Source organism: Planococcus citri, chromosome 1 (genome assembly GCF_950023065.1).
Source record: "Planococcus citri chromosome 1, ihPlaCitr1.1, whole genome shotgun sequence".
NCBI classification, from domain to species: Eukaryota; Metazoa; Arthropoda; class Insecta; order Hemiptera; family Pseudococcidae; genus Planococcus; species Planococcus citri.
The window spans coordinates 16,231,983-16,249,522 of NC_088677.1; the positions used below are offsets into that span (position 1 = coordinate 16,231,983).

The 17,540-nt window shown below is 34.1% G+C and overlaps 5 protein-coding genes across 8 annotated transcripts; 1 reads left to right on the forward strand and 4 right to left on the reverse strand.

The window, feature by feature from the left end:
• Positions 1–3: 3 nt before the first annotated feature.
• LOC135848679 (dystrobrevin beta-like) lies at positions 4–3,799 on the reverse strand. 2 transcript variants are annotated; one of them, XM_065368652.1, is made up of 15 exons: positions 3,646–3,799; positions 3,350–3,535; positions 3,059–3,272; positions 2,896–2,981; positions 2,677–2,828; positions 2,498–2,606; positions 2,245–2,411; positions 2,047–2,174; positions 1,869–1,964; positions 1,691–1,793; positions 1,500–1,615; positions 1,271–1,442; positions 1,023–1,194; positions 829–951; positions 4–754 (listed from the first exon to the last, which is right to left on the reverse strand). In XM_065368652.1, exons 2-15 carry the CDS (start codon positions 3,483–3,485, stop codon positions 693–695), a joined length of 1,836 nt encoding a protein of 611 aa, XP_065224724.1. In that variant the 5' UTR covers positions 3,486–3,535; positions 3,646–3,799; the 3' UTR covers positions 4–692. The 2 variants fall into 2 exon arrangements, with proteins under 2 accessions (XP_065224724.1, XP_065224718.1); XM_065368646.1 differs by having other exon boundaries at positions 4–757.
• A 476-nt stretch (positions 3,800–4,275) lies between these two features.
• LOC135848757 (peroxisomal membrane protein PEX13-like) lies at positions 4,276–6,542 on the forward strand. Its single transcript, XM_065368743.1, has 6 exons — positions 4,276–4,553; positions 4,673–4,741; positions 4,937–5,242; positions 5,318–5,565; positions 5,647–5,832; positions 5,904–6,542. Exons 1-6 carry the CDS (start codon positions 4,495–4,497, stop codon positions 6,119–6,121), a joined length of 1,086 nt encoding a protein of 361 aa, XP_065224815.1. The 5' UTR covers positions 4,276–4,494; the 3' UTR covers positions 6,122–6,542.
• A 2,628-nt stretch (positions 6,543–9,170) lies between these two features.
• On the reverse strand, positions 9,171–10,632 carry LOC135848792 (uncharacterized). The gene is made up of 5 exons (XM_065368814.1): positions 10,302–10,632; positions 10,058–10,202; positions 9,850–9,989; positions 9,575–9,776; positions 9,171–9,476 (listed from the first exon to the last, which is right to left on the reverse strand). Coding segments are annotated over exons 1-5 (570 nt in total). The 5' UTR covers positions 10,384–10,632; the 3' UTR covers positions 9,171–9,475.
• A 150-nt stretch (positions 10,633–10,782) lies between these two features.
• Positions 10,783–13,190, reverse strand: LOC135848713 (tubulin beta-1 chain-like). The gene is made up of 5 exons (XM_065368681.1): positions 12,953–13,190; positions 12,610–12,718; positions 12,331–12,526; positions 12,103–12,262; positions 10,783–12,031 (listed from the first exon to the last, which is right to left on the reverse strand). The coding sequence occupies exons 1-5, from the start codon at positions 13,007–13,009 to the stop codon at positions 11,210–11,212; spliced, it is 1,344 nt and encodes a 447-aa protein (XP_065224753.1). The 5' UTR covers positions 13,010–13,190; the 3' UTR covers positions 10,783–11,209.
• Positions 13,191–13,743: 553 nt separating this feature from the next.
• LOC135848742 (heterogeneous nuclear ribonucleoprotein A1, A2/B1 homolog) lies at positions 13,744–17,439 on the reverse strand. Of its 3 annotated transcripts, XR_010559426.1 has the most exons (10): positions 17,015–17,439; positions 16,788–16,924; positions 16,592–16,712; positions 16,305–16,515; positions 15,971–16,213; positions 15,444–15,890; positions 15,200–15,352; positions 14,461–14,642; positions 14,030–14,181; positions 13,744–13,965 (listed from the first exon to the last, which is right to left on the reverse strand). XR_010559426.1 is itself a non-coding variant. In XM_065368733.1 (7 exons), exons 1-7 carry the CDS (start codon positions 17,051–17,053, stop codon positions 15,246–15,248), a joined length of 1,305 nt encoding a protein of 434 aa, XP_065224805.1. In that variant the 5' UTR covers positions 17,054–17,439; the 3' UTR covers positions 14,664–15,245. The 3 variants fall into 3 exon arrangements, 1 of the variants encoding a protein (XP_065224805.1); XR_010559425.1 differs by lacking the exon at positions 14,461–14,642; XM_065368733.1 differs by lacking the exons at positions 13,744–13,965; positions 14,030–14,181; positions 14,461–14,642 and having other exon boundaries at positions 14,664–15,352.
• Positions 17,440–17,540: the final 101 nt, after the last annotated feature.

The following is a 17,540-nucleotide window of genomic DNA, read 5'->3' on the forward strand; positions in this document are numbered from 1 at the left end:
CAGTTTTAAATCAAGCTTAAACATTTTATTTTGCCGTTTCACAGAACACACAAGTAAAATATTTTTACAAACTCATATAAAAATTTACAGTAAAAGCATAACAAAGTATATAAATTAAAAATTCGGTGGGTAAAATTAGGCAAAAAGGGTTCTAAAAACGGATTCCTTTCGATATAAAGTTTTTAAAAAAATCAGTTCACTTTTTGACAGTTTTAGTTCGACGAGCATTTAGCTTTTATTCAAGAGGCATAATATACCTGAACGTGAATAAAATTCGAAATGTATCTGTACTTCGTTTGAGTGGAAAATTTGACTATACGAGGGGGAAATTCAACGATACCGTAGATAGTTTTTTTTCTTCAAAGTATGGAATGCTTCTCTATCAGCATTTTCGAGTATTACTGAATCTTATTACGAAGGTAAGAGAATAGGTATCAACAATTACCAGCATATTGAGTATCGTTCAGAGTCTAAAGTATTCTAGATTATTCTAAAACTAAAAAACATTTACGTATTACACAGAAATTCCAATATGGAAAAAACAATCAAGCACCTTTGATATAATTTTTGATTTTGTAAAATTATCTTTCTAAATTATTCCCGATAGATAAATCTGTTACAAAAACAGAACGATAGGTAATTAAAACAACGATGGTAAAATCCTGGCACAGATAACTCGAACGGTAGGTAATTTACTTCGTACCCAAAGGTTTAACGAGGTTTGAACCGGATGATGGTTCTTCGTCTTCAGAACCTTCTGAAACAAAGTAAAAATCAAAAACAGAGTTCGCTGATTTTTGCACAAAATATTAACACAATTCAACAAACCAGAATTCAATTCTCTGACTAGAGTAGACATTGCATTAGTAACAGAATCAGCAGCAACCAAAAGATCGTTCCTAAAACTTCGATTTCCAGCTATCGAAGAATTACTGGCAAATACAGATTGTCCTGGAAATAAACCAACCAATATTAATATAAAAAATAAAACCGAGCTGGTTCGAATCACCGATTGAATTTACCTCCGGCTGAAGATCCGCTAAAAGCTGATCGTACATCGCCAGTTAACATATCAGCAGAGGCTAAAGCAGCAGCTGATCCACCAGGTGTAGGAGGAGCAGATCTAGATGGCGGAGGAGACTTGACCGATCTAGGAGAAGAATTCGGCGTCGAACGAGGTGAGGGTTGATGATTCTGAAAATTTCAAACCGTTTATGAGACGAATTGTGAGGGCAGAATGGTAATTTAGGTCGTAGGTACAAATACAAACCTTGAGAAGTTTCATGAGACCTTCTAGTTGAATCATCAGATGTTTTCTGGAATCTTGCAATGTTGTCAGATGCGTTTCTAATTCATGTTTTCGTAACCTTAACGCTCTGAGTTCATTCATCAATGCAGGATTCTCTTCTAAACCGCCATATTCTTCGGCTTCTTGTTGCTTTCTAAAAATTTAACGAGTTAATAATACGCCTTATTGTGAGATTCAATGTAGTAATTACCTTAATCTGGCAATTTCTTTCATTATTTCTCTATTTTTATTTTCCAGTTGGAATATTAATTCTCTTTGTGCGCGTGATGTATCAATACTGAGAGATCCTTCGGATGTTGTTCGACCCTACATCACAGAAATGAAATAATCATAAAAAATGATTCGAAAAAACAATCGAAAATCAGATTACAAAATACATACTACTGCTGCGGCCTCGGCGGCTAAACGAGCTGCATATCGAGCGATGAGTTTATGCTCATCATCAATTTGGCTAGCATTCATTAACGTGGAATATTTACCGCCGCTGTTTAAAAATACACATTTGTTTTATTCAAAAAATCTATAATCCGAGGTCATCATTTGAAAAATAGATAATAACCTCCTAATGGTTGATCGACTGTCTAACGAATTATAATCGTATTGGCCCATTCCTGGTTCTGGAAAACCATTATGCGTCGGTAAAGGGGAAGGAGGACTGAGGATAAAATTCAATTATTAGTTTAGATTTCATTCAAACAGTAATACTGAACTCCTATTTTGAAAAAAATAAAACTCACATGATGTGAGATAAATTAATAGTTTTTTCTGGCTCTTCGGGAAATCTGGGAATGTTGGATTTTCCTTTATCGGGAACACATCGAAAAGATTTACGTAACGTGTGACCGATCTGTTTACTCGGCGATTTCTGTAATTCGTTGGATAATAATTAAAATCGATCGATGCAAAATTTATGCTCGATTAGTTACGAAACTTACATAAACTGCGTATTCTTTCATCTCATGATCTAAATTATGTCCACCGGCGACACGTCCTTTCCAAAAGCAATCTTGGCATAACTGAAAATTATGGCATTTTTGACATCTGTACCGAAATCCGGTGAAATTATCTTTGTGACAAACATCACAAGCTATCGGATGGACCACTGTGGGATAAAAACGAAACGAAACGATATTTACGAAAATTGGTTCACTACATAATGATATACCAATGTAAAAATCAAACACATACCACTTTCGACACTGGCGAGTCTAAAAATTAACGGAAACCAAACCAAACACGGTGGTCCAGGTTCTGCCATCAACGTATCGATGAAATCGTTTAATGTAATTCTAGAATTCTGAACATAAAAACATCGAGTTTACTTCAAAACCTTGAGAACGTACGATGTTATCTCGACGCGTACTCACTGTTGGAAATATATCATTAGCTAACTGACTAGTGAATGGAAAAGTTGGAGATTCGTAAACCGCAGCTGGAAGAGCCAATACTTCTTGAAGGTACTCGTTAAATTTCCAATGAACCATGATACCATTGCCGTCGCATATTTGCGAAAAAATGTCTATTTAAAAAACTTGATTAGAAAATAATCTTCACAAAATTCAATTCGAAATTATTACTCGACTTACATCGTAGTTTATCAGCTAATTTCCCAGCACACATAGTTGCCAGAGCAACTTTTATAGAAAGTACTTTTATTCTGCCATTATTCTCGCTGGAAAATTACAACAATGATTAAGTAATTGACAATGCTAAAAATAGAATACGTTGAGGTGAGAACACGAAACACACCCAGCATAAGCAGCTAATAACCAGTTCAACAATAAAGATGAGAGTGATTCTACGGAAACTTGTTGTTGAGAAGGCAGACGTTTATTTAAATTATGGTACAGATTCGAGATTAACGCTTCCAATCGAGTAATATTGATTTCTGATTGATGCTCCAAAGTGTTCAATCCATTTTCTCGAAATGATTCTATGACGTTCCAAATATCGATAGAATGCACTGAAATACACGTTACAACAAATTATCAAGAATACTGATTGAATTTTTCAAGCGAATGTAACGCGAGTAATACTTACAATAAGTTTTCTTTTGAATAAACCTCAATTTGCAAGCTGTACGATAAGAAGCAAATCTGATCAAGTCGAAGCTCTGAGAACGTAATTCTTGAAGAAAATAATAACGTTGCTCATTTGATCTCGAAGTGGTAGCCATCGTGATCTAATGACGAGCAAAAAGCTTCGATTTAATCATAAATCGAGTACCTAGAAAATAATTATTATGAGACCAAAGTGTTCACTGATTTACTGTTAATTTACTGTAGATCACTGTTCAGTGTTTTGAATGACAAGAGCACGAAAGCACTCAACCTTACTCGAAAAATAGACACACAAATGTTCGAATCAATCACTAATGTTCACTACATTGAATAATTAGGGTAATTAAGAGAATCTTAATTATTTTTACAAATTAATAATTAAAAAACTTCAATCTGCGAACGAGTTTTGTTTCGAAAATGAAAGTTTCCGCCTGATAATCATTGATTAATGGAGTTTCTTCAAATTTTCCGCTAGGTTCGCTAAGATCGCCGTCATAAAATTCGAGTTGAAAATTCCAAAAAGCCAAAAAGTAAACAATTTTTCTTCAAAAAAGAAAAAATTATCTATTTTGAACATTTCATTGGATATAAATTCATGTGGATTGTATCACTTTGAAAAAATGGAATTTGATTTTGGAATTTTTGGATTGGATAATGAAAGAAAAAGCAAAGAAATACTGAAAATTTATTGAAGGATTTTGGTTCGTTCGTGATTCTAGAGAACCCAACAGGAACAACGCACAAATTTTGATTTGATTTTTGATTCGAAAAACCAAAAAGAAAGTAGCCAACGAAGAACGAAAAGATGCCCTCAACAATCACCATGAAAATAAGTTAGCAAAAGGTTTATAAATAGCTTGATAATAAATTTATGTGGAGTGTTTTGTTTCCGAAAATTTTTCACTTCTCTTTCTACTTTTCTACTAGTAGTACTAGTTTCTAATCATAAATTAATTTGTAGAAAAAATGATATGTAGTTTTCTTCGAAGATCCATTCAGTGAAGAGTATAAATTGAAGTAAAAATTTTGAAAATTGTTGTTTAACAGTAATGAATTGAGTGCTGTAAAAGTTGCAGTCATTAGTCAAACATAAAATTGCGTTGGTCACTTTCTTCTTGATGTGGTATGACTTGTCCCATCAAACCCTGGGAAAAAGCTAGAAATATGTCTTCGATAAGTAATCCGTAAGTAGATAACATTTGATTAATTTCGTTACGCCCAATAATTATCAATTTGATCAACTTTGTAATGCTTTGCAATTGTTGTACTTATCTTTATGTAAATTCAATTTCACCTGTTACAGCGTTTGCGAATCTTCTCTAAACAAATGCGAATTAGGAAACGGCGAATCTGCTCATTTTTCATCAGAAAAGTAAGATATTACAGAGTTGTCATTACGCTAGTGGATGATAGGTCATAATAAGACGTGTAAAAGCACTTTATAAAGGTTATCAGCTTCGCTGATAAGTTGGATAGGAAATTTACATTTCTAATCGGGCGAATTATGCTAATGAATAAGTTTATTCGAATAATCCACTAACCAGAATTTTTGTAATTATACTCGCAGAATATGTAATACAACGCCGCTCATTGGTTCGATACCAGTCACCGTAGAACCTTCGATAGGACGAGTGTCGAGTCTTCAAAGACCAGAGATTCCTCCGAGAAATTACAACGGGCTGAATCCAACTGCTCCTCAGAATGTTGGTTACAATCCTTATAATAGATTACAATATAATAATTATCAAAGAATGCCTTACGGAGGAGGAGGGTATTCGATGTATGGCTACGGATCGAGCCCATATTACTCAGGAGGTTATGGAGGATATGGAATGAATAGTTATAATAATGTTCTCAGTAACCCCGAAAGCAGGTACTTATTTAACACTTCACCTAACTAGTTAGTTGCAATATCTTCGACTAATTAGCATATTTACCTATTTTTTAGATTCATCAGAGCTGCGGAAGAAAGCGCTAGACCAACGTTTCATGCGATCGAGTCGCTCACTCGAGCAATTAATTCGATCGCTTTCATGATGGAATCGACCTTTGGATCACTGAATATGTCATTTCAAGCGGTGTTATCTGTGATAGAGAATTTTTCTCAGGCTAGATCATTTCTCAGACAATTTTTCGCCTCTATTTTGACGCTTCGAATTTTTCACAAATTCTTCTCCATTTTAGTCGGTCTCATGAGTAAGTTTTATTGATTTCTTTCATCGAGTTATTCGTTATCTGTTATGTATTTATTTTCTAATTGAATTTGTTTGTTTCCAGGACGTATGGGTTTAATATCCGAACAAACGATGGCTAATATGTTATGGCGTAATGTCGAATCGCAACAGATCGTTTCTAGCTCTTCGGGTGTTTCGATGTGGCCTGTTTTCACATTCTTAGGACTGATGTTCGGTGCCCCGTATTTTATTTCGAAAATGTTTCCCGTCGAAGATAAATCTAAATCAGGTATTTTCATTAAATTTTTTCTCTGCTGAGATCCTCTATCAATATTACTCAATTTATGTATTATTACGCAGAAATCGAATGGAACCCCGCAGTGGACCGTTACGTACCATTAGTAGCTGTGCACGATTTTCAAGCCGGTAACGACCAAGAAATCGGTTTCCAGAAAGGACAACTTTTGAAAATGATGCCAGCGGAATTACAAAAGTCTCCTTCGCCGTATTGGGTGTTCGTAGCGAATGAAAATAATCAAACCGGTTATATTCCCAGAAATCACGTCGCTCCTGCTTAATTTCTCGACCAAGATGTCTATTTTTCAACGGTGTGCAGTTATGTTACTTCATTTTATAAATAATACATATTTTGTGTTAGTGATTCAAAATGTGCGTTTTGATTCAGTCAGTCTCTCTTTTGAATAATCGATTCCATTAGTTCTATCATTATTTTCGTTGTCTGTAATGCTCGTGGTTAGTGTTTGTTGATTTTTTGAAATTGTATATTTCGCGAAATATAAATGATGAATGATGTAAAACAAAAAACAGAACTTGACTTGGCAGCGATGTTAGTTGACATTTTCGTGTTTAGATTTGTTTAATTTTTTTATTCTCAGTATTTAAGTGTAGGTCATGTTTTTATGTAATGGTATACATATGTTATTTATGGTACAGTGGTTATTATTTGGATTGTTGATAAATATATTCTTGTTTTTATAACACTGTTTTTCTTCATACTTCATCGCTCATTTTGTAGGTTCTAAAACAAAAAGTTACTGATAGTAACTTATGCAGGGATGTCTAGCCAATGGGATTGGCTAAAGCTAACGGCTAAAGCTAAAAAAATTTAGTGCTTTGGCTAAGCTAACGGCTATTGGCTAATGTCTCTTCATTGGCTGGCTATTGGCTGGCTATTAGCTGGCTAATTTTATGATTTTTTAAAAATCGAGTGACCCCTCTAAATACTCCTCTAAATGAGCACATTCCCATTATAGATATTATTTATAGTTTTAGGAAATGATTATTATTTCACAAACGTGAATCACAATTATTCGCATTCACTCATTATTTGATTATATTCATAAACTGATTTTTCACTAATTTTCTGGAACACAACGATCATTGAAAAAAATTCAGAAAAAAAAAACGGAACCGCCAATGTCAAACTACTTTTTTGGTCTTTTGCTTTTGATTTTATTACGAATTTTAAAATTTTAATTTTTTTTACCCACAGGAAACCCATTTCCTCACCTAATTATTTTCAATTTTAGCCAATCATTTTTAGCCAAAATCAATTGGCTAAAGCTGGCTAATGGCTAAATTTTTTCTTGATTGGCTGGCTAATGGCTAATGGCTAAACGTCAAAAATTCAATAAGCTAACGGCTAATGGCTAATGGCTATTGGCTAGCTAGACATCCCTGAACTTATGGTTACTTTTTAAAAATGTTGGTTACTAAAAGTTACTTTTCCGGGATTTTTCACAAATTTCCTTTTTTTTTTTCAAAATTTTATCCAAGATTCTTCAAAAAAAAAAAAAACATTGCTTTTATTTAAACGACATCACTGCTTTTTCAGCGTTACGAATTTCATTTTTTCTGTTTTGATGATTTTTTTTTTTTAAATGTACTTAGGGGGTTTCTAATTTCAACAGGTACATAATGTAATAATGTATTATTTTTGAATTTCTCGATGGGTTTTAGTGGATTTTTTCCTGTTTTGATTGATTTTTTTCCAAAATAATTTTTCCATGATTTTGCTCTGAATTTTGATGATGTTTTTCGCCTGAATTTTTGCCCAATTTTATCACCTTGAATTCTCGTGATTTTTTCGTAAAAATTTTCTCTCGAGCTTGTGTGATTTTATTGCTCAAATGGTGGGTATTTCTCCTTATTTTGGTACCATGGCTTTTTTTGAATATTGTGAATTTTTTTTATTCGTCGATTTGGTGAGTTTTCGATTTTTTGTTGATTTTTCTCTATTTTCAAATTTTGGCAAAGTTTTTCCAGTTTTGACTGACTTTTTTTAACTTTAAATTTTCACGATTCTGTGATTTTGTTCTAAATTGTGGTCCTTTTTTGCCTAAATTTTGACTGCATTTTTTTTTTCATTTCGACAGTTTTTTTTGAGTTCCGAGCTTTAAAAAAGCAAGTGATTTTTTTGGCTCACATTTTTGTAGAATTCTGATTTTTCTATAATTACCTTTAAATTTTGATCTTTTTTTTCGAGAAGGGAGGGAAGCTCCTTCAAGATTTGATGGCTTTATTTTTTTTTATTTTCACCTTTTGTGGTGTATTTTTCTGCATCTTGACATCTTTCATTCGTTGATCCCTCTCTGTCTCTCTTTTCCTCCACCCTTCAAGTTAGGAGGGAAACTTCTCCAAATTTCCTCTCTATTTGAACTGTTTTTTTTTTCAAGTTCGAATTATATTTTTCTCTGTTAAATCCTCTTTAGTTTTGCTAGAAATTTTTCTCAAAAATTTATCAAAAATTTATTTTCGAATTTATACCTAATTTTAAATCTCGAGAGTTCTCTGTTCTGAATTCTTGATGATTTTTGCTGAATTGTATTTTCGAGAATGATTTTATATTTTCATAATTTCCAAAATTTTGTTTTAAGTTTTATTGATTCGGTCGTTTTTCTGTCCAAATTTTTGTTCTTAATTTCGGTGAAACCCTTTTTTCTTGAATTTTCGAGATTTTTAATAAAATTTTCTCCTAATTTAGTAATAGCCCCAAATTTTGGTAATTTTTTCTGCTTAAATTTTTGAGGTTTTCTTGATTTTTTTTTCAAGTCTTATTCTTTTGAATTCTCATAGACTTTATTTTTCAATTTTTTTGACGATTTTCCCCAAATTTTCGTGTTTTCTCTTGTGTGTAAATTTTTGTGAAGTTTTCGCAATTTTATCGTTAAATTTCGTGAATTTTGTTTTCAATTCTTGCAATGTTTTTTCTTGAATTTTAGTGCTTTTTACCTTAATTTTTTTGGTGGAGTTTTTCTACTTCTAATCGAATTTTTATTCTGGAACCCTCGTAATTTTTTTCAACTTTTTAAATTTTAACAAAACTCTATTTTTTGGTTTATTTTGAATCTCGCGATTTTGATTTATTAAAAGAAGATCACAAAAAGGTTTTTCAACATTTTTTTCTGACTATTTTTTTTTCTTTCCAGATCTCAATCTTTGCTCCGCTCGTTATAACGATCAATTATTAAAGAATTAAGATCTCAAATTAGTAGCAAACTCCTCCATTTCGACCACTTACAATTAGAAAATCTAAAACAAAATTATCCGCAGAACTCCGACGAGTGGACTGATTTATCGATCATTTAAAAAATGAGAACACCGATGTATCAAATATCAATTTTTATATCTCAATTACAATACATCAGCCATATTTTATCTTTCGGTTCTTTCCAAAATACGTTATTTTTCACTCTCGTAAAAAAAGACATAGGTAATTAAATTCGTATTCAACAGAAATCGTTGGTGAAAACAACGAATAGAAACACTATTGAAAATCATGATTACAAATTACATAATGAATAAAGAAGCGAAACTAAATTAATTTTCATCGACATGTTGTTCTTGCTCTTCCTCGAATTCAGCATCTTCGTCGGCGGTAGCTTCTTGGTATTGTTGGTACCTATTCAGATTCTAAATCATTCGTAATTATATTAATATTAACTAATTAACCTAACAATCCTTCATATGTATAAATCGCGAATAAAAAAATTACAATAAATGATATTTACCAAACCGTGTGGATTTGGTGATTGGTGATACATTCGTTATTACTCGATTTTAATTCTATTCTCATTTTCGGGATCAAACTTTCATCTAGCTTCTGCAAATGCCCAGCAATACGGTTTCGATCGTTATCCGTGAAGTACATTGTTCTGAAGATTTCGGTAACAACACTCAACAATGTTTTCTTTTCTTCGAGATTTATCAAAGCTGCGGACAAAATAGAATATAGAATATGATATGATCATAACGTTGGTTGAGAACTAACTTCATTCTCGCTTACTTGTATGTTTCTGAATACTCGCCTCCAATTCTTGAATACTCGAGTTCAGCGAATCCACATTCAATGCTTCCTCGGATACGTCAGAATGAGAAGACCCTTGCTCTTGCTGTCCTCGGTCTTTCAATTCATGCTCGAGGAATCTCAAAAATGAAATAAATTTGTACACTATCGTCACTATGATAACAGATGGATACAATATTCAACTTACAATTTTCGAAATTCTTCAACTAGTGGTTTGATTTCTGCTCGAGTGATATCTTTGTCTTGAATATACGAAGTAACTGATTTTACGTACACTTCTTTGTTGTACGTCGCAGCTGCTGTAACTTTATTACTATTCGATGCTATGTTTCCTTTAAAAATAAATATGACTAATATTACACACAATTCATGTCATTTGAGTTACAAATCATCATGAAACAAAATTCACAATGAAGGTATTGATTACATACTCGATGTGGACGGTCTTCTCTGCCGATATCGATATCTACGACGTTGAGTTGGAAAATTTATTGTTCGTGACAACATTTTCATATAAGAAAATAAATCTGATGATGAATGTTGAGGAAAACCAACTGGCAACTACCAAGTAGTAAGAAGTACTTATTAGACAAACACATGTGAGGTAGCTGCGTGGAGCACCATGGTGGTTTGTTGGTATTATATTTTGGCTTTTATAACTGTTTTTCACCATGCTTGACTGCTCACTAAAACGAGTTAGTCCATTTTGCTGTACTTCGATAACTTGATTAAAATTTTGAGCCAAATCTTACTGCATCATGACGACAATAAGTTGCTAAAATGAAAATAAGTACTCAAGAGTCAAGTTAGAGAATTGAGATCTCAAATCACTATCAATAATGAAAGATGAGAAAATTGCGAACTCCCTCATGACTGATTTATCGATCGTTAAAAAAAATGAAAACACCCATGTATCAAGTATCAAGTTTTATATCTCACTTACAATACGTCAAGTTTACAAATTATGGAAAAATTCGGCAGAGAAGCTTACTCGAATAATACTTAAAAGAGATAAAGGCTTAAACATGCAGAAATTGATCGTTTTGATAGGAATGAAAATTGAAATATATTAACCTAATACAATCATTCACAGATAAACAATGCGAATTCAAAAAAACATTTATAATAATATTACCAGAAAAAACATTTATCTTTCCAAAATGCGTTATTATTTTTCACTCTCGTAAAAAAAGAAGTAATTAAATGCGTATTTAACCGAAATCTTTGGTGAAAACAACGAATAGAAACCCTTTCTATATGGTTTCATAGTACACAAAGCGCGTTGAAAAACATGATTACAAATTACATAATGAATAAATAGATAGAAGCGAGACTAAAATTAATTTTCATCGACATCTTGTTCTTGCTCTTCTTCGAATTCGGCATCTTCGTCGGCGGTAGCTTCTTGGTATTGTTGGTATTCGGATACTAAATCATTCATGTTAGATTCGGCTTCGGTGAATTCCATTTCGTCCATACCTTCGCCGGTGTACCAATGTAAGAAAGCTTTACGCCTGAACATGGCGGTAAACTGTTCGGAGATACGTTTGAATAATTCTTGGATGGCTGTCGAGTTACCGATGAACGTAGCGGACATTTTCAAACCCCTAGGTGGAATATCGCAAACGGCGGTTTTAACGTTGTTCGGGATCCATTCGACGAAGTAGCTGGAATTTTTGTTTTGGATGTTCAACATTTGTTCGTCGACTTCCTTCATCGACATACGTCCTCGGAATACGGCGGCAACGGTCAGATATCTGCCGTGTCTCGGGTCGCAAGCGGCCATCATGTTTTTAGCGTCGAACATTTGTTGAGTAAGTTCGGGTACGGTCAAGGCGCGGTATTGTTGACTTCCTCGCGACGTGAGCGGAGCGAAACCAGGCATGAAGAAATGTAGACGAGGGAATGGTACCATGTTGACGGCTAATTTACGTAAATCGGCGTTCAATTGACCGGGGAATCGTAAGCAAGTAGTTACACCGGACATCGTTAAAGATACGAGATGATTCAAGTCACCGTATGTGGGAGTGGTGAGTTTCAACGTTCTGAAGCAGATATCGTATAAGGCTTCGTTATCGATACAGTAAGTTTCGTCGGTGTTTTCGACTAATTGATGAACTGATAAGGTGGCGTTGTACGGTTCGACAACGGTATCGGAAACCTGCGGGAAAATGAATGGATTAATTTCAGTTCTTCACGAAGGAATTATCTTCGAGTTAGAATAATTCTTACTTTTGGAGATGGAACGACCGAGTACGTGTTCATAATTCTATCGGGATATTCTTCGCGAATTTTCGAGATAAGTAGAGTACCCATACCGGATCCGGTACCACCGCCTAAAGAGTGGGTCAATTGGAATCCTTGCAAGCAATCACAACCTTCGGCTTCTTTCCTGTAAACGAAAAAAAAATGAAAAATCCGCGTTGGAAAATTCTTAGGCCTAAAATCTAAAATCAATACCTGACAACATCTAGAACTGAATCGACTAATTCAGCGCCTTCGGTATAATGTCCCTTGGCCCAGTTGTTTCCCGCGCCAGATTGCCCGAACACAAAGTTATCCGGCCGGAAGATCTGTCCGAAGGGACCCGCCCTAACGGAATCCATGGTACCGGGTTCAAGATCGACCAAAATAGCTCTCGGGACATATTTGCCACCTGAAAAATCAATAACACAGTAGTAGGCTTAACTTATACGAGCGTAGTGAATGTTTTACGATGTATTTTTTTCACGACCATACCTGAAGCTTCGTTGTAATAAACGTTGATACGTTCGAGTTGTAAATCTGAATCGCCATGGTACGTTCCAGTCGCATCGATACCGTGTTCATCGGATATTATTTCCCAGAACTGAAATAAAAAACCGCAAAATAAGATTAACGGAAAGCATGCCAAGACAATGAAAGCAAATTAAAGCGGCGTTTCCATTGTTCGATAGCAAACACGCGGGATGGTTATTTCAACGTGAACTTTGATCAGATACACATTCGTACGATACGAATTAACGTGGCGTAGAATATACGTTAAGATTTAAACATAAAGCGGGACGTTTACAAACGGCATAATAGAAAGGCAGGTGCTTACTTTAGCTCCAATTTGGTTGCCACATTGACCGGCTTGAAGATGTACGATTTCACGCATTTTGATATGGGATTTAATGAAATATGATCGAAACTTACGAACAGAACTTTAGAGCTTGCACTGAAATACAAATTAACGTATTCCGAGTTAAAATTTCGCTTCAAAAACTTTTACACGGTTCGCAAATTCGAACTTCAACTTCAATTATAATTCAAACAACCGTTGTTTGGAAGAGAAATGAACGATGATGTCATCTTTTGTGAGTCATTTTTTAAATTGCTACGAAAAACTTCTCTCGAGAGCGAAAAGATGAAATAATTTTTATTGATTTTTTAATCATGAATAATCATTACTACTGGTTCAAAATTATTTTTAATTAAGAATTCGATAATTTTAAAAGAAATTGAACATGAAAATACTGAAAATTTTGACGTATTTCAAGATGAAAAACGAGAAATGAACGAAAAAGTTCAAGTTGAAAGGTAAATTTTTCTAAGTTGGCTACACTGGATTATTTTACAAATGAAGCAGTGTTGATAAATATCAGTAGAGTGCGCTTTCAAATTTTCTTTCGAGATCCCGCCTTTTTTCAAGCTTTTCTTTTTTTCTTGTTTACTATTTTTATTTTTTTTTAGCCAAGGCAATGGTAATTTAATTAATTATTAATTTTCCTTAAATTGGAATCAAAGAAACTACAGAGAAAAGTAATGAATGAAATAAAAATACCACAATGTCAAATAATTACCAAATACCTCAAAAAAACAACAGAAACAATCATTAATCAGAAATAAAAGTTGAAAGTTTGACAGTTATTTATTTATCTGCCTAATTTTACGAATTCCATAAAATCACTTTCACAAAATACAACAATTTAATTAAAAGTTTTTGACAGGTAGTCAAGATTATTTGCCAGAGAATTTAATCCTGGGTCCAATGATCTGTTAGATTGATGTTTGCTGTAGATTCAATTATTGTAAAAACCACTCCTCGTCCTTCGTAATAATTCATCCAATTAACTGGAAAATAGCACAAGTTTATTACAACCACGAAAGAGGAAAAAAATGGATGTGTCACACGTACCTCTTGAAAGTTGAAATAGACGATTGTGTTCAGTCTACCATTTATTCAAGATCCAAAATTTTGAACGTGATGTTCAACTTCTCAACTTCAATTCTCTGAATAACAACTCACACAGGACAGCTTTATCTTTATGATCATTTTTCAAATTGCATCTAGATTCAAGAAATGAAAAAAAAAACATATCAAAACAAATCGAAATTTGTTACTTGATTATTCTAAAACCTGCGATCAGAAATGATATCGAATTCCTATTTTACGAACGTAAGTGCGAGTACTTGAATCGTCAATTCATTCATTCATCACTTACTTGGTATTGTTTAATTAAACTCGTAAACTAAAATTCGTTCAACTATCAATTCCTATATAGTCGTCTTGATTTAAAATTAAATTATTCTATCCTGGTATAGTTAAGCCATACTCATAGAACCTACGTAAGTTAACGATGTTTTAATAAGAAAGCTCATCCCTCAGGCAATTTGAAAATAGCGTAAAGTAGCAGTGCATCTTCACCTAGTATAGCTATGTAAGCAATTGAAGCAGCGGGAATACCATCCTGAGATAATGTTTATCAGATAAGCGCTTCACAATGCTATAAATATTTTGCTCTAATTGCCTAAAAAAGTGTTCGGTAGTATATAAATAGAGATCTTTTTATTAACGTAGTTGTATAAGAAACCTATAGTAATTAACAATGGGTAAATATACGTGACTGAAAACATAAAAATAATCAACATTCTAACTTCAATGCTTAATTTACGTAACTTATCCTAAAACAAAACAAAATTAATAAATTTGACTGATATCCAACAAAATAATAAAAATATAGGTATTATTATATAATTAGGTACTTCGTTTATTAAAACGTGTACACTCGTAGTAAAAAAAATCCTATTAATACTGCCGGTTAAGAAAATAAAATTATTAATGCGGCACGATGAACTGCCTAGGCAGTTTTATCAAACGACATTTTTCACTGACTAAAGTCCTTAAAATAATTAAAGGCATACCAAAGGATTTTTTTTAGACTACAGCTTAACAAAAAACTTGCGAAGAAAAAACAATTTAAAATGTTTATCGAAAGCAATAGTAACAATAGCAAATAATAAAGCTCCTACCATAAAAATACATATTAAACTGTTAACTTTATTTAACAAGTACAGATTAATTAACCTGCAACATTCGAATGTAGTCGACGGATCACAATTCACAGCGCGTTCTAAAATTGTCTAGTAGCAGTTGTAGTCGAAGTCGCAGAAGTCGTTGTCGTCTGTCCATTGTTATAGTTCGGTGGGTAACTTGAAATCGCACCCGGATTCGTAGCACCTTTCGAAACGATTTCACAGATTAATGAAACGTATATTATAAATAAAGAATAAAAATATCCACTCGTGATGAATTCAAATTCAAAGCGTACCGGTATTGTAAGGCGTATTACGAACAGCTGTTGCAGTAGCCACGCCACTTCGCATTGGTCCGCCACTATAGGCTTGTTGATATGTAGCACCGAAAGCTTCATTTGAAGCAGGCCAGTTCGTAGCAGTGGTGCCTGTTCCGTAGTTCCAACTAACTGTACCATTATTGGGCATTTGCGGACAGGTATTAGGCATCCTGGGTGCGGATGCCATTGCCTGAGTCATATTCGCCATAGCGGAATTATACATGTTTGGGTCAGTCATACCCATACCCATCATATTAGGCGAAGGACCCATGTTACCATATCCTTGCATACCCATATTCATAGGATTCATATTACTCGAAGCCATTCCAGCAGAATACATGGCCGGATTCATGGTATTCATACCATTTCCAGCCATGTTCGGCATCATTCCCATAGCGCCTCCATTTTGCCAACCGTTCTCCACTGCGAATGCGTAAAAATATATACGTTAGTTATTTCGATACCTAAATAAATTTTCGAAGAATATTTCAACGGGAACTTACTCCAGTTAGGACTAGGTCCATAGCCATTTGGCATCATACCACCTGACATATTTACAGGTGCACCTGCAGTTCCCCTATTAGCCATATTGGAAGTATTTTGGGCGTTCCAATTAGTACCGTTCGAACTGTTTTGTTGAGCTTTTTCAATGCTGGCATTTTTAGCTTGAATTTTGCTCATGTCTGCCTTACTTACGGCTTTTTTTACATCGATCGGGTTTCCTTTCAGAGAATGACTTCCGTCAACTGCATGAAAAAAAAAATTATCATTACAACGGATATATTTGTTGTGATAAGGAAGTTGAAATTGAAAAATACCAGACTGTTATCAACTTACGACATATCCTGTCGACAGAATCATAATCGTCGAACTCTACGAACCCGAAATTCTTTCTTTTACCGGTTTCTTTATCGTTGACGAACGATACTTTGATAATATTGCCATATTTACCAAAATACGAGCTAACATCTTCTTCGGTAACGTCATCTTTTATTCCGGCGATGAAAATTCTCTTCACCGTTGCACTGGATTCGGGAGTGTTTATTTGCTAAGCGAAAAAAAAACGACTAATTAAATGCAATGACGAGAATTTAAATTCGTATCTGAAAAATAGAGCAACCTACGTTTCTAGGAACTGCTCGTTTAGGTTCGACTACTTTTCCATCTAGTTTGTGAGGTCTAGCCGCTTGTGCAGCGTCTACCATGTCTGGTTGAGAATAGGTTACAAATCCAAAACCTCGAGATCTATCAAAAAACCAAAATAAGATTGAGATAATCGATCCAAAATAAATTTTAGATTTCATTTCGTGTACAACGTACCTTTTCGTCTTTGGGTCTTTCATTACAATTACGTCGACTATCTCGCCCCATTGCTCGAAATGACTCTTCAGCTTATCGTCCGTCGTACGGTGGTCTAAGCCTCCGATAAAGAGCTTTCTTAAATGTTCGCATTCGAACTGAAACATTTTCCAAGATTACATTAATTAATCAAGAGTAGATATTACAGCAATTTGTAAGATACTTATACACGTAGGTATATTACGTACCGATTCAGCAGGGCGAGTGTTAGATTCTGTTTTTACCATAGTGTTTTCTATAATTACGTCGGCTGAGTTCAAGGAAAGTCAATTCAATTCTCGAATACAATTAATTCGAAAAGTTGGCAAAATAAGCAATTTTCAATACGTTAGAAAAACAACAATCAGTAGTAGATATCTCGAAATTCATTTCGACACGACGAACACCGATGAGCAAGAAGTTTACAACTTTACACCTCAATCGAATACATATACAGAAAATACTTCAATTCATTCGTAGTGTGAATTTCAATCGGGTAACGCGAATGCATTAATTCAATTTCAAAAACCGCATAAATAATTAATTATTTCAAGATATCTACTCAACAAAATTGAAAACGAAATGAAACCTGTGAGAACGAAGATTGATCGGAATCATTCCTGCCTCTCCCCTCTACTGACACCTAGCCACTTACCATTTTATCGATGGGTAGGTGGGGGAAATGAAGGGGGAAATACACGACGATAATATTACGAGGGATTTTCGTTTTCCTAA

Excerpts from the sequence above, each read along its gene's own strand:
- LOC135848679 (XM_065368646.1), bottom strand. The coding sequence starts at position 3,485 with ATGGCTACCACTTCGAGATCAAATGAGCAACGTTATTATTTTCTTCAA. Across the intron at positions 2,175-2,244 it reads TGAAAGAATACGCAGTTTAT|AAATCGCCGAGTAAACAGAT; the intron begins GTAAGTTTCGTA and ends AACGAATTACAG. Across the intron at positions 952-1,022 it reads TAGCGGATCTTCAGCCGGAG|GACAATCTGTATTTGCCAGT; the intron begins GTAAATTCAATC and ends GTTTATTTCCAG.
- LOC135848757 (XM_065368743.1), top strand. The coding sequence starts at position 4,495 with ATGACTTGTCCCATCAAACCCTGGGAAAAAGCTAGAAATATGTCTTCG. Across the intron at positions 4,742-4,936 it reads GCTCATTTTTCATCAGAAAA|AATATGTAATACAACGCCGC; the intron begins GTAAGATATTAC and ends TTATACTCGCAG. Across the intron at positions 5,243-5,317 it reads CTCAGTAACCCCGAAAGCAG|ATTCATCAGAGCTGCGGAAG; the intron begins GTACTTATTTAA and ends CCTATTTTTTAG.
- LOC135848792 (XM_065368814.1), bottom strand. The coding sequence starts at position 10,383 with ATGAAAATGTTGTCACGAACAATAAATTTTCCAACTCAACGTCGTAGA. Across the intron at positions 9,990-10,057 it reads GTTGAAGAATTTCGAAAATT|ATTCCTCGAGCATGAATTGA; the intron begins GTAAGTTGAATA and ends TTCATTTTTGAG. Across the intron at positions 9,777-9,849 it reads GAGTATTCAGAAACATACAA|CTTTGATAAATCTCGAAGAA; the intron begins GTAAGCGAGAAT and ends TTTTGTCCGCAG.
- LOC135848713 (XM_065368681.1), bottom strand. The coding sequence starts at position 13,009 with ATGCGTGAAATCGTACATCTTCAAGCCGGTCAATGTGGCAACCAAATT. Across the intron at positions 12,719-12,952 it reads GCAACCAAATTGGAGCTAAA|TTCTGGGAAATAATATCCGA; the intron begins GTAAGCACCTGC and ends TTTTTATTTCAG. Across the intron at positions 12,263-12,330 it reads TCAGTTCTAGATGTTGTCAG|GAAAGAAGCCGAAGGTTGTG; the intron begins GTATTGATTTTA and ends TTTCGTTTACAG.
- LOC135848742 (XM_065368733.1), bottom strand. The coding sequence starts at position 17,053 with ATGGTAAAAACAGAATCTAACACTCGCCCTGCTGAATCG. Across the intron at positions 16,925-17,014 it reads ACACTCGCCCTGCTGAATCG|TTCGAATGCGAACATTTAAG; the intron begins GTACGTAATATA and ends AAAATGTTTCAG. Across the intron at positions 16,214-16,304 it reads TTCTGTCGACAGGATATGTC|TTGACGGAAGTCATTCTCTG; the intron begins GTAAGTTGATAA and ends TTTTTCATGCAG.